Source organism: Vitis riparia, chromosome 7 (assembly GCF_004353265.1).
Source record: "Vitis riparia cultivar Riparia Gloire de Montpellier isolate 1030 chromosome 7, EGFV_Vit.rip_1.0, whole genome shotgun sequence".
Taxonomy (NCBI): Eukaryota; Viridiplantae; Streptophyta; class Magnoliopsida; order Vitales; family Vitaceae; genus Vitis; species Vitis riparia.
Window position 1 is genome coordinate 18,372,198 of NC_048437.1, and position 22,462 is coordinate 18,394,659.

Here is a 22,462-nt window from a genome sequence, read left to right on the forward strand (position 1 = left end):
CATAGCTTTTCGTATTAGTTAAATGACCATAGTAGCTTAAATGTGGGATTGAGCTGAAACTTGTTCTTTTAATTCACAGTTGGAGCTGAAGCTGATGATGATGGGATTGAGCTGCTGTTGTCCGAAGTTAAGGGTAAGGATATAACAGAGCTTATTGCATCTGGAAGAGAGAAATTGGCCTCAGTGCCTTCTGCTGGTAGTGTTGTTGTTGCAGCTGTTGCGGCTAGTGGTGGTGGTGGTGGTGGTGCAGCACCTGCTGCCACATAACCAAAGAAGGAGGAAAAGGTGGAAGAGAAAGAGGAATCAGATGAGGTAAGCGTTCAATGATTGGGTTGGCACTAAAACCAGCACCTTAGTCTTATTCAGTCACATATCAGCTGTCCCTACTGGTCTTTTTGGCTACTCTTGGGATTCACTTTATGCATTTTCAGAGTAAATCTCTACTCCTTCATCATGCCTCAACAATGAGCTCTCCTTTAATTCCTGCATATAAAGTGGCATTCATATGTGTGGAGCCAGATATGTGCTAGATTACCACAATTTTGGTCTCACTTATCTTAGGATTGGGTTGCATGATTATGTTTTCCCAATGAGAAAGCACAACTAGATCCTACCTATGTTCTCTCAAATTAAGTAGAACCATGATGCTAGAAGCTTATAACTTTGATGAGCTTCTGGATCTCTATCTTTGCTTACTTTATGCTGTGTGGTTATTTTGACCTTTATATTATTTGAATGCTAGACTCACCTAACCCAACCAAGATGCCTTTGCCACTGGTCTAGAACATTTTTTGGCTACAAACCTTAGATTTTGAAGCATTTTTCAGATTTGATGCTCTTTGCTATCTCTATCTCTGATTGTGAAAAGAAAAAATCTAATTTCCACATAAAAGGAATTGTTGTTATTTGGAGCATGAGACTTTAGTCTTTCATGGATACAGATTACAGAAATCCCTTTTTTAGTTTGATTATATGCAATTAAATTTGAGTACTTTTAGCTGCCCAAGTGTGGTTATGTAATGTGGAACTTGCAGGAACCATCTTACTGCGCATGTAGCCTCTCCACTGTCCTGTCACTGCATTGGACTTTCACATAGAAAGCACACTGATTATGCCTATATAGCCGACCTTAACTGTATTAAACACATGCATAAATTTAATTCATCATGCACTGATATATCTTTCCTTTTGTTTCATTCATTCCAGGACATGGGCTTCAGTGTCTTTGATTGATGGAATGGGATTTTGATTTTTTCATATGCTAAGCTTTCTCAAATCTTTATACTATTTTGGGAATTCAGGGTTGTTTTTTCTGGAGACGATTTGCTCTTTCATTTTTAACCACAATGATTTGCTAACTATGTTCAAGCAATTACCAGTAATTTAGTAATGACAGATTTTAATTTTTATTTATTTATTTATTGTGTATTTCAGAATTGACATAATCAACTAATTGCTAAATGAGGCATCACTATTGGAAATTCAATATTGTTTTTTCCAGCAACCCTTCTCTGTTGCTAATAGGTTCAGAAGGTGAGGATTACATTTGAAGTAAGGATGCTATTTCAATATATTGATGTCAGTCTGTTGGAGTGCCTGAATCTAGCAATACGGAATGGAATGGTTGTTTATATGTTATCCCAGATTCACAAGAGGAAACTATCCCAGGGGAACTTTGGGAGATGCCACCACCCACCCAAGCTTGATTGTGTTGTTTAGTCTTCTCACCAGGGGTGACAAAACTGGAAATTCCCCTCAATTGAAGTCGCTTCGAGGCAGGTGAAATCATTCACTGTTCCACATTCTGCACACTTATTTTGAAATAAAAACCAAGGAAATTTCACACAACAGCAGGGACCAATTACCAGGGCGTTGGATTAAGTGGCAGATTGATCTTCAGGGTTGTTGGTCTTGTGGTAGCATTAAGAAAATTTCACACAATTTTGTGGGGGCTGCAACAAGACAGGTAGCCTAAGTGGAAGGATCACACAATTAGTTCATTTGCTCCAGAGGTCACTAAAAACAACTCAACCAGAAAATCGAAATGTCAATTGCGACATAAATGTGGGGGAATTTTTATGTTGGTAGTGATAATTCATTGGGTTGCGGATAGCCCTCACTTCCAGTTCCCCTGCTGTTGTGTCGGATCAGGGGCGGTGATATGTGGGCAATGCTATCCACTTATTTTGTTTTTGTGATTGGCGGGTGGGAATTATAATCTGGGATGTCTATCACCTTCAAAATTAATGACACACTTTAATCTCAACACAAGCAGTCCATTTCCCCTGTTTGTAACAAATTCTCACTTCCACTTCCACATGATTGGGAAAACGTTTCCCCCCCCTTTTTTTTACTTCTATTTATTTGAAACCTAATGTTTGAAAATTTTGAAGCTTGTTACTGAATCCAAGTTGTCTCAAATATCCACAGGGCCTAGCCTTAATGCCCAATTTTTGGTTCTGTGGCTCTGTTCTCCGTTCCACTATCCCCTCTTCAGTCACATACATGGATCCAGCAAGTTTCTTCCACACTTTTACCCCCCTTTTTTTTTTGTTTTTTATTGATTTTCATCCATAATCCATCTACTTTCTACATTTCTCCTAGTCCCAGCAATCCCACCTTTGGACAAGTTTTTTTCCCTCATAACTCCACATATGAACCACACCACAGCTCCCTCATCATTGCATTTCAAGCATTGTGATAGAGAATTCGCCTTTCCAACTGCACCAAAAAAGAATCAAAATGAGAAAAAAAGTTCACAAACTCTCATCTACAACCATCTCAACCAGGATGACCAAAGGGGACTGACAGGAATGGGGGCTCCATCTATCCCGCATGAGAAAACATTGACTCGATATTAGTGGTCTGGGACACATCCCATGTCATACCGCATGAAAAAGTTCACACAGCCCACAATGCTTTGCAGATTATAGTATTCATGCTTGATTCCATTCACAAATTAACTCTGCTACCTGTAGAAAATGCTAGCACAAACCTAGGTATGAGCTAATCCCACATAAGAAAGGGAAAGAGAATGCAGGATACTTATCTTTAGTAAGAAAAGTAATGCATTAGACACATGTCCCCATCCCATTACTAGTACCATGATGATTAACTACACATGCAGTCACAATGGTATTTTTCAATTCCTCAATTTTGTCAAATCCACATTTAGCAAGGAAAGGACTGAGAAAGGTACTACCTTAATGCACCTGAGGTACTACCTTAATGGTCATGAGGTACTACTTTAATGCACATCAGGTACTACCTTAAGGCAGATTGGAGATATGTTGTTCTTGTATGACTTAAGTCAGAATTAGTTCAGTTCATTACATATTATAGCATGACATTGTTGTGTTCTTATTTCTTACTCATTCGGTAGCGTATGTCCTCATCAGAAATTTAAGGTACTACCTTAATGCACCTGAGGTACTACCTTAATGGTCATGAGGTACTACCTTAATGCACATCAGGTACTACCTTAAGGCATATTGGAGATATGTTGTTCTTGTATGACTTAAGTCAGAATTAGTTCATTTCATTACATATTATAGCATGACATTGTTGTGTTCTTATTTCTTACTCATTCGGTAGCGTATGTCCTCATCAGAAATTTAAGGTACTACCTTAATGCTCCTGAGGTACTACCTTAATGGTCATGAGGTACTACCTTAATGCACATCAGGTACTACCTTAAGGCAGATTGGAGATATGTTGTTCTTGTATGACCTAAGTCAGAATTAGTTCATTTCATTACATATTATAGCATGTCATTGTTGTGTTCTTATTGCTTACTCATTCGGTAGCTTATGTAACCATCAGAAATTTAAGGTACTACCGTAATGACCCTGAGGTACTACCTTAATGTACACCAGGTACTACCTTAATGTACATCAGGTACTACCTTAAGGCAACTTGGAGAAATGTTGCTCTTCTATGATTTAAGTCAGAATTAGTTCATTGCATTACATATTACAGCATGCCATTATTATATTATTATTGCTCACTCATTCGGTACCTTATGTAGTCATTAAAAATTGGAGGTACTACCTTAATGCACATGAGGTACTACCTTAATGCACATGAGGTACTACCTTAATGTACATCAGGTACTACCTTAATGTACATCAGGTACTACCTTAAGGCAACTTGGAGAAATGTTGCTCTTCTATGATTTAAGTCAGAATTAGTTCATTGCATTACATATTACAGCATGCCATTATTATATTATTATTGCTCACTCATTCGGTACCTTATGTAGTCATTAAAAATTGGAGGTACTACCTTAATGCACATGAGGTACTACCTTAATGACTCTGAGGTACTACCTTAATGTACATCAGGTACTACCTTAAGGCACCTTGGAGAATTATTGCTCATCTATCACTTAAGCTACAATTAGTTCATTGCATTACACATTACAGCATGCCATTGTTATGTTCTTCTTGATTACTCATTCGATAGCTTCTGTAATCATCAGAAATTTAAGGTACTACCTTAATGTACATGAGGTACTACCGTAAGACCCTGAGGTACTACCTTAATGTACCTCATGTACTACCTAAATGGACATTCGAGAAATGTTGTTCTTTTGTCAATATTTTGTTGTGACTATTTATTTAAGTAAACAGTTGTTTTCCCATTTTGGTAGTCATCTAGATTTTGAAGGGTTGTGGTTGGATATGGAATGTGATCATGTGAACCAAATTTTTTTTGGTTTTGTAACATATATTTATTAAGCCAAATATTAAGAACATAATGAAATAACAGAGCATCACTAAATATTATTATTAGTATTAGTATTAGTATTAGTTTTTTAATTATTATTAAAACTCGTGATATGTAACAAAGAATTATCTCAGCAGATGACAATCTAAAAAAATCACCAGTGCCAATAGTCTTGAATGATTCATTACGAATACCATCCAATGTCTTAACCATCACCCATGACACCTGAATTTGTCAACATGGTTTGTAACATTCTACTTCAACAAAGGATCATTATTTATGAACTATATTTGGAGAGGACACTGGGATGGAACAGGGAAAAAATTGAAAGGATATGTAACAAATGCCTTATCTCTATTAGGATTTCCTGTATAAAACAAAACACAAACATAGTCCTTGGATTTTGTACATCAGCAAAATGTTTGTAATATAGTCAACAAACCAAAGAAACCTCCAACCTACCTATAACATTGACAAAAGATGCCCCAGAATAATGAACAACTCCTTTCCTACTCCCTTTCCTATACGATATTTCACATTAATGAACAACCCTAATTTTGATCATATGGTAAACCAAGTTTGCTTCATACAATCCGAAGAAAGAGGATAACATATGAGTCATTCTGATATTACTCCCTCTCGTAAGCTATAGGAACAGCATCACCATGAAGTCTTTCTTTCCCTTTGTTGTTGCCCATTGTTGTACATAAAGTTCTAACATTCAGCATCACCATACTGTCACTGTTACAATGGGATGTTGTATACTTAATAAGATACAATAAATATAGAACATAAATAATAGTTTTAGAATGGGAACAAAATCACATCATCACATAACAGGATATGAATTCAGTCATTTGTGGACAAACTACAATCAAGTATTGCTTTATATGGTAAGTAGCATCAGATAGGAAAAACTTATCATCAACCATGAAGTCACAAATGACAGGAGGCCATAATTTTATCTCTAACAGTGTTGCGTTCATTGAGCACTAGTTCCACAACTAGTTGGAGTCTGTACATGTTCAGCTTGTCCTACAGAAATGGGAAAATCTTATTTCATCATGTTTTTTTTTTTAAAAAACAAAAAAACAAAACCAATTAGGATGTAAACCAGCTCTAACCTCTGCCACAGAAGTGGTTAAGGTCGCCCCGTTCCAAAACTCCATGAACTTTAGTGCAAGGATACCACAGTCGAACCTATAACACATCACATTTAGGCTTGTCATGTAGATGATAGAAAGCAAAGAAAAAAAATTCACCTCAAATGTCCGTTTTGGTTAGAATATATGAATATTTTACCCATTCAGTTGTTGCACAAGGTGTGGTTGGACATGCACAAAAGTCGAGACATCCACGTCCATATGCATTTTATATGCATGCAGTGCTTTATTGATTGCCATAGATAATCGCCTTGTTGCAGCACTAATACTGTTTCCTCGCCGCAAGGGCAAAGATGAAAGAATTTCAACTCTTCCAGCTGCAAAGTTGACAACATGGACGTGCCAGTGATTGTTCTCACAAACTGGGATGAACATCTGCATTATCATAAAAGAGTTATTACCTTGTATGTTATAAGATAATAGTCATGTCCAATGCCATTGCATATATTACTATGGAAATGAAATTTAACAACCGTTATTTACCATGTCACATGTCCCCAAATCATGGCCCAATATACCAGCATCCAGATACATGCGACATCTATCCATGATCACCTGGCTGGTTGCATTTGTTTTCAAGTTGGTCAGAATCACCTGTTCACGGGTGGGGTTAATCAATACAAACATCAACAAATGCTATTTTATTTTGAGACTATGTCAATTCAGGATATTAGAGGGTTCACCGAGAACGAAGGATCAAAATAGTGTGTGTGCGCTGGTGGTGCTTGCTGTCCATTCATCATGCGACAGAAAAGCGCCACAATCTGGCAAAGATGTGGAAATGAACATATTTTACAACCCCATCAACACTTTATACATTATATGACCTATTAATTTTGAATTTAATTCAACATAAAGATAAGTAACTTACTACTGAATTAACCCATCGGCCTGCATTTAGACAAGAAATTTCTTCTCGGGTAATGTACATCCCAAACATCTCGCATAAAATCTCACTACAATGATTGAAAATGAATTATGTCATAATGATGTAAAGTTATTCACATATTAAATGATTGCAAGAATTATTTTTAGAAAAATGAAATGTACCTAGGATCACCAATTTCTGCCAAAGCGTAGTCCGCTACTACCCGATGAGCATGGGGGATTTTAGGGAATTGTTTTACACATTGGGTGACAAATAGACTTTTGCAAGTGGGAGGACGCTCCACAATCCTCTTACCAGTCCGCTTAAATCTCTTGATAGATGAAGGTTTAATGGCTTGATTACCACTCCCACCTACACTATCACATTCTCGCGCTTCTTTTATTGTCACTTGTGCTGGAAGCGATGGCTCTGCATGAGACTGTGGGGACATTGGCTCGGAATGAGTGGCTTCTGGTGACAGTTCCATTCCAATTGGAGAATGGGGGGTTGGTGCGAGGCTATCTTGTGGTTCCATTTCATCAGCTGACGTCTGCTTGCCCGGTGTTTCGCGCCTTGGTTGATATTCAGCATGCTGCTCTGCATTTGGGCAAGGGATTGAAGATATCCCCTCTGATCCACTTCGGCGGGAACGTAGTGCAGCAACATCCCGCGCCAAAGAGGAAGCTAATCGTAGCATACTATCCGATGTGTCAATGACACGGGCTTCAATAACCTATTACATAGTGGAAAACATAATAGTTTTAGAATACTATTGTATGCATTGTATAGAAGAACTTGTATGAGTGGTTAGTGAAGAAGAACTACCTCTGTAGCATCGTCATCCGCTGTAGAGGTTGAGGCTATTGATGGTACATTCATATTGGCTGTGCTTTGTGCTCGCTCCTGTGCCTGTGTCTTGCATCATTATTTCAATGAGAGAATCAACAAATTGGTTATTACTGGTGCGAGGCTAAATGGTAATTTAACTAGTAGGGAAAGCTTTGTTGAGTTAGAGCATACATGCACATATCCATAACCACTGAATGTTGATATTTCAGCTGCTAATCGGCGTTTCATTACATCGTCAGTCCATGCAGCAGCTAGCGGGCTGGTCACTTCAACATTGACTGATGGCATGTAGAAGTATGCCATGTAGAACAGCTGTCCAAGGGTAGTATATGAAACAAGGAGCATTAAAAGAGCAAATTGCAGTAAGCATGACATTCAAATTAAAATGTAAACTAAGTTCATACTAATTGCAAAAGGGGTTGGAGGCTAAACTGTACCTGGAGGAACATGAGGCAGCCTCGGATGTAAGTAGGCTGCTTTTGTCGATATTCCTTGATTCCATCTTCTAAGTGTTTCAGCAGAAACTTTGCCCAATTCCTTTGGACACCAACATCACCATCCCATATGGTGTCCCAAAGGTCATGGCTTCCTTCAAGCTTAGAGTTAGGTGCCAGTAGAGTGGCACATGAAAAAATTAAAAATGATTTTAAAAAATCATCACACACGGGCAAATTCTCAAGGTTTTGCTCCAGTACCCTGAGAGTGTATGTGCGATTGGACGGGGCTGTTCTCTTAAGGATAACCACGTCTTGCCCGGAGTTAGGGATGCCCATCACTCTATTGACATGTTCTTCATTGACAGTGATAGCATTGCCGGTTTCCATATTAAGTCTATGGTAGGTAAAGTCATATTGAGAGATGAGCCACGCGCATAGCTCATATCTTAGTTCGCGACAAGCAAAATTCAGTAGGCCCCCAAAGCCCATCTCTGTAATGGCTTGCTATTTTTCAGGGGCTAGGCGTGCAATGACATTTATGAATTTCTTCCCAGAACATCGGGACTTAGGAAGCTTAACCTACAGTTAAAATGAAATATGGGTTAGTGACAAAAAAATCCAATATATGCAAATTTCCAATTAAGCTGAATTTGAAGAATGGAGCCATTGTTCAATGTAATCTGTTTTGCCGACCTGTGTGTATGTTGGTGGCACATGCTCCTTCCTTTTTCTCTTTTCTGTTGCCATGTGTATAATCAGTATGTTTGGATGGCGATACTGAATCGGTCAGTTTCGAAACCTACAAAGTAATCAATGGCCTTATGAACATTGAAGCCTATGGATATGAAAGCTGTACAAAGGAGTAAAAATGAGACATGTATGAGTTCAAATAGTTCCTGTATAGCATTTCCTATTTCCATCTTCTAAAAGAGATCTCTAAATCAATATCAATTACTAATCAACAGGAAGAGTAACATATACTAACCAAAAATATTTGAAGAAATGGGCCGTGAATTTAAACTATACATATAAAACAAATACAAAAAAAAAAAAAACAATGAAAACGTTAGCACTTATTTCGCTCTTAGAAGAAATACATCATCCCATGAAAACGTTAGCACTTATTTCGCCTCCTAAACAGTGTGAATAAGAGAAGAAGACGAAGAAGGGGAAAATTAGAGGAAAATTTTCGGCCACTTGATTAACTTATATAAAAATATATATGTGAAATAGGATGCGCCTCACTTCACTAAAGCCCATGCCTTAGGTGTGTCTTGCGTCTCAAGCTGTAGAAGGACTTTGCGCCTTGAGCCTTTTAAAACTATGATAATCCCTAATTTGTAGAGATTCTCCTTTATTCTTTCCTTTCTTCCTTTTTCTTTCCTTTCCGTTGTTATTTATATATATATTTCATTGGTTGTATACTTTCAGGATATGAAAAGAAATACAATTTTTCTCCACAATGTGCCAAATTTTTTAACATGATTTTTAAGTCTAGGGAAAAAAACAAACACGATGCTCAATCGGATAGCCACACTACCATTGCACCAACTACCAGTTGTTGCCACCATCATTGTCACCTAAGCAACAAAAATATCACCACTACTACAGCTGCCACTATCATCACCAATATACTTGCACCATGCTGACGAGGGTATAATCATTGTGATCACCATAAGCATCCTAATTAATGCATTGGAATTCAATATACTCATCCAATCATGTGTTAACTAGTTTTCATTTTCTAAATCTATTCCACAAAAGTAGAAACAATCAGGAAAACTGGTAGCAGGTTACCAAACAGTAAACATGAAATATACAAAGTGCCCAAACAAATAAAAAGAAAAACAAAAAAGGTCCTATACCAGATTAATCTTCCTCCATTCAACCAATGGAACCCGAAAAATGAATTAGAAACCACCATGGAATTCCTAGATCACTCAAAGGCGGTTTGTGAAGAGTCTTTTTTAAAACACGATCCCAACTCTCTAAGTCTTTGAAGTTTTGGTGGGTCCATCCATCCCAAAACCATTAAAAGAAGCACAAAGGTGTTATTTTACACACTTTCGTACTCCTCTTTCCCACAAACTCTCATGCCAACAGATCAACAACTACTTTATTGACTAAGGAAGCACCCAAGAAATACCAATAAGGGAGGGAAAAAAAGTTGCCACAAGAAGCAAGCTTTCCCAAAATGGATCAAGATGTGGTCAATCATCCCTCGCAATGCATGCAGAGGCAACACTCGTTAACCAAAGTCAGCCCTTTCTTGTAAGTTAGTTGATTAGCCAAAATCTTCTTACATAGAAGCCCACTTTTGAGACAACTTTCACACTTCTTTTTGTGGAACAAACCACTAGAAGCCACCTATAGGTCACACAGATAGAATTGACCAAAAAAAAACTTCCCACTCTTGTCACACTGCCAAACCAAACTATCCTAACAACCGCTCCGAATAAACACCAAGAAACTCACACCTTCTCCAACTCCCAAGCATGGAAGCTCATCTAGAAGAAAGGGCTTAGAAGACCCTACCAACCCCTCCTAACCCAAATATCCACAATTTAAGCATCTTTATACATAGTAATGTTCAATGTAAAGAACAAGAAAGAGAAAGCACGCACGAGAGAGAAAGAGAAAGAAGAGAATTCTCCATGAAAACTCCTCACACCAAACATAAAGCCAGAATTTTGACATATGACCATCTTCTATCAATAAAGTTATTCTACAATGAAGAGTATTTGAACCCCCTTCTAGTCATTTTCCAAAAACCTACTCCAAAAACCTTCCTCCTCTCCCTAGCATTGAAAAAAAAACCTTGCTCCATTGGAATTTCTATAACCTTTTAGTAAGAAGTACTTTGTTCAGCATTGATAGGTTCTAATACCTAAATCACCCATAAACTTTCTCTTAGTAGACAACCAACCACTTTGGCAAAATGTAATTTCCTCTCTAGCCACGGTCTTAAGAACTAAAGTGGCTTTGAATCCTCTTAGGCATTAGGTGGACCATTATAAGAATCGCAAATAGAGGCATACAATAAATGGGCAAATTAGAAGAAGTACTCTTATATAAGTATTGATTTCACCAGTTAGACAAGGTTTTTTTCCTAAGAGACCAACCTTTTATGAAACCTTTCCTCCACTCGATCTCACACCAAAGTAGACTTGAAATGGTCGTCCAAGGGAAGGCCCAAAAATAAAGTAACTCGACCACCTTAAAACCAAGCAACAAAGCCACATATAGCGCTTACTCATAGGAAAGAGCTCACTCTTCTTCAAACTGGCCATTTATTATGCAACAAAGGCCACCTTCAACAGAAGTCAACCTCCAAAACAACCTAGAAAAAATGAAATGGAACTCAAAAGGCACCACCTTATCCTATCTATCCAAACTATTTAAAGCTTGTTTATCCATAAGTTTTTGTCCAAGGAAGGAATAACCCACAGCATAACAATCTCAATTTGCTATTTTATTCTTTAGAAAGACCATTAATGATCCAGCCATTCCCTAAGCAGAGACCAACCTTATACCATTAGCAAAAAGAATTATGCTTAAGTATCAGGCTTCCAAAAATGTTTGCATTTAAATTGGGATTGATAAGTGAAAGTCATAACAAAGACCAATAGTAGGGATGGATAATATTCTATTTTATGGTCTTTCAACCAAACAAACCTCTTTTGCAATTGTATCATGCATTCTAGATCCTTTTTCAACAGGTAAGATATCTATTTTTGGTCCTTGTTGGGGCTTGAACTTGGAACCTCCCACCCCTCCACCCTAACTCTTGTCACTTGATCAGCCCTCAAGGGCATATGTTCTGACCTTTACCTTCCAGTCCCATAATTTAAATCTCCCCCTAGCTCAAAGTTGGAAGATTCTAACTTTTCAACGCTCAAATCTCCATTTTTTTTCTTCCTTTTTTTCCTTATTTTTTTTCTTTTTGTGTTGCCTTGCCTTCAAATTCTCCATCATTCTACAAACCTTTTCATTGGATCTTCTCAAACCATAGCACTGAATCTTCGCCGATCTTAACTTTGATGAATATCTGTTGTGCACTGGCGCAAACTCTAATATCATTTTTTTAGTACCAGTAGAATCTCTGATGGAGTCTGTTGTGCATGTGTATGCAATCACAACAGATAAATCAGTCACAAACCACACAAGCGATACAAACCATACAAGGTAAACTATGCCTACTTCCAATTACGAGATAAGGGTTCCATATAACCCCAACAGAAAATATGAAATTTGTGTTTTATGTTCTCTAACAACACTTCAAAAAGTAGGCTCCAAGAAACTATAAAGAAAAGAAATTCTAATAAAGCAGAAACCGAATTCAAGTCAGAGACATATTTCAAGGGAAAATATATAACTCCAACAATCAGGTTGTGAAATTCTTAGTTGAATCCCACACAGCAGAAAAGTAACAAAATCGACATAGCAAGCCCCAAAGGCCAGAAAGATATAAACTATGAACACCACAAACTAAGTTGACAGAAAAATGAATAGAGAGAAATCGATATCTCCTTGAAAAATGAAAAACTGAGAGAAAAGCTCAGACAAATTCCCCCTAATCATTTGATCATAAATTATATGAGTCGCGCATCAACCCTCGAAATAAAAGCACATTACTCCTGGTGAAATCAAACTCGTACTGAAACTAATTTCTGTGAAACAAAACAGAGCCTAATGATAAAGAAATAATACCCAAGATATCGAAGAAGCTTAAAGCTGAGGCGAGTGACGAGATAAGTCTCAGCGGCTGCGTGGCCTATATTCTAATATGGAATGAGAGAGAAGGAAGAAAGAACCGTCGGCAAGGGTCTTGAAGCGTCGGCTACACCGTTTTTCTGGGAAGCTCAAATCGCCTTGGTGACGGAGTGAAGACAACAATGAGAAAGAGGGAAGAAAGAACCGTCGGCTAGGGTGTTTTTGTGGGAAGCTCAACATTTGATTTTGGAGTTTTGAACCGTTCAGTTTCAGCCCCTGCTGACGTGCCCTTCAGTTGTTGCTGACCTAGATACTAAGAGGGGCAATCCTGGTAGAAAAAAGACACCCGGCTCAGAGTGCATGAAACCCATATAAGTTTCCACATTGAAAAATATTTTTGCTATTTCGTAAATCTGGGTTCCAAAAACCATATAATTAACAAATTGGTCCATGAAAACACAACTTTCCCAAAAGGAAATGCAAAGAAGAGCCTCTAACTCTCTCTCCCGGGGCCCCCCACAAAAGGGGTCTACAATAAGATTTTTAGAAATTATAAATCATTCAAACTCATTTGGAGAGTTTGAATAAATTCATCATCTTGTTGAAACCCATTTGCGATCATTGGTATTTTGTGATTCAATTTCAATTGAGAAAGACAAGAAGAGGAGGAAAATGAAGAATGTTATGTACCTTCCTAGAATGAAGAAATTAAGAGTAGAAAATTGTGAGAGAAGATATAAGAATTAATAGCTATAGTTTGAACATCTTAATTATAGGAAATGATCATTCATTTGTAGAGAAAAAAAAAGTTGAGATTATGGTTTCATTAATGCTTTATTTTATTTGGTATTTAATAGTTATTGTAAGTGTAATGGGTCTAATCAGACTATTGTAATTTTCTCAACTTTCAAAAATGTGTTCTAATTTCTCCTTCTTCCTAGTTCATATCATTTGGTAATCGAGATGATCTTGCTTAGTTCTAAATAGTAGAGGAAACTAGAGGGCAAGAAATGAAATGAATACAAAAAGCATTGAAATAGTTGCATGCATAAAAAATTCAAATTCCCATGATGAAGCATCTAGTAGCAAACTCAAACTTTAAGGAACTACAATGAGTTTAAAGTATGATCAAATAAGTAGTAATTGTGTTTCTTATCAGGCAAATCATATTGAGAACTCGCACAACAACTACAAGAGGACAAACCCCAACCATAATAGCACTTCCAAGCTTGGTATGATAAGATTAATTTTCCAAAATTTAATGGGAGTAGCCCTCATGGTTGGGTATTAATATATGAAAGGTTTTTCCACTATCATGGAGTTGCAGAAGATGACAAAGTATATGTGCCCTCTATTTACTTGGAAGTATGACCCTTGGTTGATTTCAAAGTTATAAGATAACTAATGCCAATGTTTCTTAGCAATTTTTTTGGAAGAATGTTATATAACATTTTAGACCTAGCATCTATGAGGATGCCTTCGAGTAACTGACCAAGCTATAACAAACTAATAGTGTAGCAATATCAACTAGAATATGAGACATTCATGAGTATAACAAAAGGTCTTATCAAGGAGTTTTTTGTTAACTATTTACTTAATAGATTTCAACTAGAAATCTATAACAAAGTCTCAATGTTCAAACCAACAAATCTTGTGCAATCAGTGAGTTTGGCCTAGCTACAAAAAGAAACTATGGACTCAATGATCCAAAAGGTGTGTAATCAAATGTAGTGAAACCCAACTGCCTTAACTGTCAACCTGTTCAAGTCAATGACACTAGATTCCCTACCTCCTATCAAGAGAATCTTGTAGGAGTTATGCTACTATTGTGATGAAAAGTACATATTAAGCCATCAATGTAAAAAGTTTTATAGTTATTTGTTGAAAGGAGAGCAAAAAAAATAAGAGAAGATGAATGAAATTAAGTACAAACAATTTGACATTAGTGAAGATTTAAAAGATTGATAATCTTTATTCATGCACTTTCAAATTTTTTATCTTGCCAAACTATCTTAATTAAAGGGTTTATCAAGAAAATGCTTATTACTATCTTGATTGACTCTCGTAGAACTCATAATTTTTTGGACCCTAATGTCATCAAATGAACAACTTGTCCTATTCTTCAAACTGATTATTTTTCAATGGTTGTTACAAATGGTTCTAAGATTTCAAGTAAAGACGTGTCAACAATTAGATTGAGCATGAAGGCGCCACTTTTACTAATGATTTCACTCATTATGCATCTCTTAATGGTTGTGGCAAGGCATTTAGGGGTTCCATGGCTCACTACTCTTGGTATTATTGTGTGTGATTTTCATGAACAAAAATTGGAATTTTGATTCAATCATCAACAACATATTCTACATGGTGCTATTGGTAGATCAATCAAATTTATTAGACTTGCCTAAATGGAAAAAAAAATCTTGAAATCAGGGTAAGTTATGATTGTGAAACTATTTTATATTCAAATAGAGTTTACATCAATTCCTAACCTTAAAAACCATAATCTAAATCTCCTAAATACTATCCAAGTTTGAAATTGTTTTTATAGAACCTCATGGCTTACCCCTGCAATGATCCCATGACCATACGATTCCAATAAAATCGGAAACCCACCTATAAATGTTCAAACTCATCATTATCCCTATGCCTAAAAAATGAAATTGAGAATATTGTGTGGGATGCTGCTAGCTGGTACAATTTGACCAACTATGAGACCCTTTTCATCTTCTATATTGTAATTTGAAAAGAAAGAAAGATAACACTTGGTGCATGTGCGTTGATTATAGACCGTTGAACTAGGAAACCATTAAGGATAAATTTCCTACATTAGTGATTGATGAACTTCTCTATGAATCTACATGGAGCAAAAAAATTTCTAAGTTAGATTTACACTTTAGCTATCACCAAATACAAGTCCATCCATAAGGAATTCACAAAACATTTTCACTCATGAAGACCATTATGATTTCCTTGTCATACTTTCCAAATTGACAAACAATCTAGCTACCTTCCAAAATCTATCGGATGAGGTATTTTGACCTTATCTTTACTAATTTATTTTTCAATGACATCTTGATTTATAGTCATAGATGAGAAGAGCCCTTGGATCATTTGTCCAACACCTTAGAGATTAAAACAACATAAGCTATTTATCAAAAAATCTAAGTCTAACTTTGGTTAACCAAAAGTGGAGTATCTAGGGCACTTGATTTCTAATCATGAGGCTTCCCATATTTGATAAATACTTGTAGATATAGCTTATTTCATCTCTAATGATAGCGTTTTGGTTTATTTTTATTTTTATGTTTTGTGAGTTGAATTGATAGTTGTTTTGTTTGCCTTTGTTTGGTTCTAGAGAGAATGTAGGAAAACGTGTTCTTTGTTGTGTTTGGTTGATGATATTTATTGGCTTTGCCTATTTGTTTGCTTTTTGGTCATTTGATCTCAAAGAAAGTGAGAGCAAAGTCTTCTAGTGTACGCATTGAATCTCAAGCCCAATGGAAAAAGCTATTCTTCCTTGATTTCTTTCTTTAATTTTTTTTTTCTTTTTCCCTTTGTTTTTGCCCATAATCAGCCACCCAGATGGCTATTTTCCATCTAGGTGTACTTTGATTTTATTCTCGATCTTTATAGCTTACTCAGGTTCTATTAGAACTTTTTTTTTTCTTTTACATTATTGGGAAATCTTGAAATTTTAAGCAATATCCATTTGGCTTTTTAGTGTTCTAGGAAAAGGGATTTGTTTTAGTTGTCTTATTAATTTTCCTATTTTTAACTCAATTTTATTTTCAAAAGTAGTATAAAATAGTTTTCAAGAGTTGTTCACAAAAACTTTTTTCTCATAATTATTTTTTAAAATATTCTCAAATTGAGCCTATGGGTATGTTTGAAGCTTTTTCTAAAAATAGTTTTATGTTCTTAAGAAAAAAAAAACTAGAAAAACAAGCATGTTTGATAACCTTTTAACATAAAACAATATTTTTTTGTTCTTAAACTTAACATAAGAAAAAAAAGCATTTTCTAAAAATGCATTTTATTTATTTTCAAAGAATTATTTTAAATAATAATTATACAAATAGGAAGAATAGTTGAAGTAAAGCCTTATTGATAAAATATATTTTAAAAAAATATATATTTAAAAACCTAACAATTATATTAAAGAAAAAACCAAGTGTAGACATCAAAATTTTTAGTGAAATAAATTATCACTTAAATTGGTCTTCAAAAGATATGTGGCTCCCCAATTCAACAAAATTTGGGATCAACAAGTGATAGGTCTACATACATGTGACATATGACCTGTGTTAAAAAGGTGACACATGACGAAATTTGGAAGATTACAAAATTGTTGTCAAAAGAGAATTAAAATAAAATAAAATATTCTCTTGTTAAGAAATTTCTAAGCGAAACAAACATTTCAATTGAAGTGGAAAGAGAATAAAAAATAAATAAATATTTTCATGTTGACAAATTTCCTTAAGGAAGAAGATAAGTTGCTAAAATCAAGCATTAAATAAATATTGGGGAATTCTAAAATTTTAATTCCCTAATTTTATCTATAAATAGGGTTGACTTTCTTCAATGAGAAGACTTCTTAGGGTTCTACCAAAACAACTCCACATGGGAAATGAGGCTTCACAAAGAAGAAAAAGCTTTTCAAAATCTCCTTACAAGTCTAATAAACCATGGAAGAACTACACATGTTCTTTGTCTTTCAATAAAGTTATTTAGAAATAAGCCACTCTAGGCCCTCAATCGACTTTGAAAACAAAGAAAACATTGTCATAGTCTATACAGGTGATCTTTGTTACTCAATGAGTTCATTCGGGAACAAGCCCTTTATGGCTCTCGATTGATTTGTGAAATTAAGAAAACGTTTTTTCGTCTTCCAAATTGTGATCAAGGTGAAAGAATCAGAGGGATATATTATTTTTAAAAATAATATTACCACAAAGATTGGACCCCACGATTTATTTATCAATTTTAAGTAAAAAAAAGTAAAATTGTTTTGCATATTTTCCTCATGTTTTACTTACATTGTAGGACTTTTAAGAAATTTGTGCATACAAATTTTTTACAGGCTCGGTGGGACCTTTTTGCCTCTCATCTCTTTCACCAAGAAAGTGATCACTACCAAGACAATGACATTTAAGAAGGCTCAAGCTACACATGTCGACAAGGGTGATGATAAGATTGTCATTACCCAATTGACATACAACACCTCTATGGATGCTATGACTCATAGTAAAGCAAAATCAACTACTGCACTATCAACAAAGTTAGCAAGTGAGAACACTCCTTTTTTAAAAACAATAGGGACACACAATAGTTACTAACCAATCATCACTTTGGCCTTTTTGGGGGCAAAAGGACAAAGTTCTCATGGTAAGGAAAAACACAAACACTCAAGGACTCTAGGAATAAGTCCTCTTACTTTGTTACTAATTCTAACTCACACTCTAGATCACCAACTAGAATGTTAAAGAATGACGACTCCTCCAACCATTTCAACTCTTTTTACTTCTTCCTTCATGGTGATTATGCCAGTAACGACAACGAGCACTACATCCATAGAGGAACTATTAGTTGAGGTGGCTCATGCTATCTCCAAACTCACCAAGACCATGACAAAAAGACTATTTAAATTCATAGTAAAAAATCATAGTTAACCACATCATATATTTATGGCAAATTGATTTTCTTAAGATTATAGTATGAATTCTATATTCAAAGTTAAAAGCATTGTTTTAAAAACTGGATTAGAGCGGCTGGTCGGACCAATCAAATTGTTGACTGGTAGACTTTCCGGTTAAGTCCATCTCAATGAACCGCTTCGTGGTCAAACCGATATTGAACCGTTCAAACCAAGCAAACCGTCCAGTTTTTTCCAAACCGGCCAGACCTTAATTGCTACAAATATTTGTTTACTATTAAGAGGCCCATTATCCATCAAGCTCAATCCACACCCAATACTTTTAAAACTAAAACTAATTATAAGCCCATATTTGGTCCAAGCCACTAGGCCCAATCCATTGACAAGAAATTCTTATAAAACATATTTCTTATGAGCCAATATTTGAGCCATACCTCTAAGCCCAATTCGCTGGCAAGGTTGGCTTATAAGGGATGTTGCAAGGTATTTGTAGAGCACTTAGAGCACATAGAATTCATGTATTCTATGTGCTCCCAATGTGGGACTGGGACTGGGACTTATTAGAGGTAAAACATTGCTTCTTGGAGGACTGGATGCACGAATCTATTAAAAATTAAAGTTTGAAGTCATTAAACCATTGAATATTACACCATATTTATTAAATGATGTTAAATATATATATATATATATATATATATAGTAAGAATCTAAGATTAATGTTTTTATTTCAAATTTTTATCACATAAAATCTTTAAAAAAATGTAAATATTTAAATTCCTGTTTATTTTTATAATAATAATAATATAATAATAATTATAAAAAATAATATAAATTAATTAATATAATAATTTTAAAACAATAAAATACAAATCAAACATTATTAAAATTTGTAATTTTATATATTTTTAATTTTTTATAATTATTTTTAATTTTATATAATATATAAATTATATATTTATTGCATCATTGGTTCGACTGCGGTTCAACCAGTGAACCGTGAACCAGTAATTTTTCCAATTCAATGATCAATCCAGTTCTGAAAACATTGGTTAAAAGTCATATTTAATCATAATATTTATTTATGGTGAATTTTATTGTAAATTTTTGGCACAAATTTTTGTTTATGGACAAATGTTCCATTTAGCTTTTATTTATTGAAAATCAATCATTTTTAGTATATTTGAAATGGGTTTTTTTATTTTATTATAAAAAAATATTTAGCCTATAAAATATAATAGACATGCGTGAAAACTTATAATGCATTTAAAGAAATTCAATAAAATTCCTAATACAAATAGAGCTATAAATAATATATTAAGTGAAATAATATTAAAAAATTTCTCTTAATAAAAATTTATTTGTAAGTAATTTTAAATCATCTAATTTACTACTTTATTGAAAAAAATTTAATTTTCATGATCAAATTTATCACTTTATTGAAAATTTTTAATTTGAAAATTAAAATTGAATTTAAATAAAATATTTTAAAATGTTATTTTGGAGAAGACACATGGAATCCTAAGATTGGGAAGCGACTTCATAATTGAGTATCAAATCATAAATGTTGAGCAACTCAGAAACCCTAAGCTTCGATATTTCAACCAACCCATCCTTGAAAACCAAAGATGCCATGGCTTTTAACTATAACTGTTGTGAATTGTATTTGTTGAAAGACGACAAGGCCAATCATTAGAGAATGGATCGATAGTTGTGACCACTACTTCTACTTCATCTTAATCATGGAATTGGCTAAGGTTGAGTCTTGATATCCAATTATGAAAATATAAGTTTTTGTGAATATATCAATAACCTAATTTTATGGATATATTGAGTTATATCGGTGAATATTTTGATATAAAATATTTTTATTTAAAAATATTGATAATTTTATTTATGAATTTATATTTGTCTTATATTTAATTAGTATACAAAATAGATAATAATATAATTAAAATTAATTTATTTATAATCATTTTATTTTAATTAATTTATAAAAGATATTATATATATAATTCTAAAGTTCATATTTAACACAAAATAAAGTTTTGTTCAATGGCATAAGCTATATCTATTAATTACATATCCAAGTTTGGCATACTTTTATTTTTATTTTTTTTATATGTAAATAAAAACACAATGCCACATCGAAAACTTAAAAGAAAACAAAGCACTATAATCTCTATTTAAGATGGTGCCTTGTACAATCATAGCTACCATAAATGGGCTGGTTGGGCTTGATCCCAAACAAAATTTAAAAAGTAACAAATATGATATGGTTGGGCTTGATCCACTCTTGGGTCATTGTACAAAACTGAAAAATCATCACGTATAGGTTGGTTGGGCTGATCAAACTTTGGCCCATTAGACAAAACTAAAAAAATTGGGCTTACATATCACTGAAATTTCAATAACAAAATTGAAAAATTGGTTTAAAATTGTTATTTCACCAATTTATCAACGAAAAGTTAAAAAAAAAAAAAAAAAAATTTAACTTTGGTCAATTGACAAATATGATATGGTTGGGCTTGATCCACTCTTGGCCCATTGTACAAAACTGAAAAATCATCATGTATAGGTTGGTGGGGCAGATCAAACTTTGGCCCATTAGATCAAACTATGTATAACCACTCAATTACGTGATAGATTAATTTTAAATTGCTATAATATCATTTGCAAGAGTGGACTGAGAGTTACAGCTTTAATGGTAATTGGTTAGTCAATTTTATTTATTAGCATTGGTAACTGTTGATGGTAGCATGAGTACAAGATTGAAAAAAAAAAAAATCAAGAGTTCAATGTTCAAGAAGCAGAAGATGTAGCTTCAAGTGAAGTGGAATCCATCTCTTGTGGATGCTTGGCTATGTTTATGTAAATGCATTTGGACGGAAGGAGATGTAGCTTCAACAAAAACTGCTTCATACAGGGTAAGTTTGCTAGAATTTGATTTAAACCTGCATGTCATTGTATATTGGTGGCATTTTAATTAAACGATGTCTTGGGATGCAGCATATAATTGGTCGAGTTTGAGATTTGGTCCTTTCCTAGGTATTTTAGATTTTAGATGGACCGACCGGAAAGTCTACCAGTCAACAATTCGATTGGTCCGACCAGCCGCTCTGATCCGGTTTTTAAAACAATGCTTTTAACTATGAATATAGAATTCATACTATAATCTTAAGAAAATCTATTTGCCATAAATATATGATGTGGCTTCAACAAAAACTGCTTCATAATTGGTGGCATTTTAATTAAACGATGTCTTGGGATGCAGAATATAATTGGTGAGGAAACAAATGTGCTTATTATTGCTACATTGGTCGAGTTTGAGATTTGGTCCTTTCCTGGGTATTTTAGATTTTAGACAAGACGTGACAAAAATTGTACTTGTGCAACAGATTTGTGAAGAGAAATGATATACATAAACACTTGTTGGAGTAATTGATAATCCCGCATTCATCTTTGTTTTCTGTTTGGAGTTGCTTGGCACACGTACATTACATGAATGCATATCCTCATTGTTTTTTCAACCATCTTTTAGCATTTGTGGTTGGTCTAAATTTGCCAGTAATTGAATGAGTGATAGAACCTTATGGTTAGTGGTAGATTTGGGCATTTCCTTGACTTTTGGTCTACATATAAAGTGGTGTGATGATTAATTTTTATTTTACAATAGTTTTTGGTCAGGTCATGTGCTCAGAGTTTCATTAGAAACCAATAACTATGCAATATAACAAGTAAACTTCAAGAGTCTTTTGTTAGATAACCATCCAACAGTCCTAAAGTTTATTGTTTAAAAAGTTTTTTGACCTGCCAGAAAAGTTAAAGAGAAAGCCAATAGGTTGAGAAGATCTCTCATTGATGATATTTTGTCAAGGGCTACGTCAAAAGACATTCTTGCCATGACATTTAGACAAGTAGTTTTTCGAACTTTGAATTTCTGTTGTTTATACCTAGAATGGAAAGGTTTGCACTGCTTCCCTATCTCCTATGCTTCCATGTCTTTATGTTCCTGCCCTACTCTGTTGTAATATCATATTCCTATAGGTGA

At 34.6% G+C, this 22,462-nt stretch overlaps 2 protein-coding genes and 1 pseudogene across 2 annotated transcripts; 1 reads left to right on the forward strand and 2 right to left on the reverse strand.

Annotated features, from left to right (window-relative positions):
* The first annotated feature begins 75 nt into the window (after positions 1 to 75).
* Positions 76 to 1,233, forward strand: LOC117919266 (annotated as a pseudogene).
* Positions 1,234 to 5,156: 3,923 nt separating this feature from the next.
* On the reverse strand, positions 5,157 to 6,587 carry LOC117919092 (putative ubiquitin-like-specific protease 1B). Its single transcript, XM_034836146.1, has 5 exons — positions 6,575 to 6,587; positions 6,375 to 6,485; positions 6,031 to 6,266; positions 5,853 to 5,928; positions 5,157 to 5,763 (listed from the first exon to the last, which is right to left on the reverse strand). The coding sequence occupies exons 2-5, from the start codon at positions 6,438 to 6,440 to the stop codon at positions 5,665 to 5,667; spliced, it is 477 nt and encodes a 158-aa protein (XP_034692037.1). The 5' UTR covers positions 6,441 to 6,485; positions 6,575 to 6,587; the 3' UTR covers positions 5,157 to 5,664.
* Positions 6,588 to 7,566: 979 nt separating this feature from the next.
* LOC117918117 lies at positions 7,567 to 8,534 on the reverse strand. The gene is made up of 3 exons (XM_034834641.1): positions 8,046 to 8,534; positions 7,780 to 7,920; positions 7,567 to 7,668 (listed from the first exon to the last, which is right to left on the reverse strand). The coding sequence occupies exons 1-3, from the start codon at positions 8,532 to 8,534 to the stop codon at positions 7,567 to 7,569; spliced, it is 732 nt and encodes a 243-aa protein (XP_034690532.1).
* Positions 8,535 to 22,462: the final 13,928 nt, after the last annotated feature.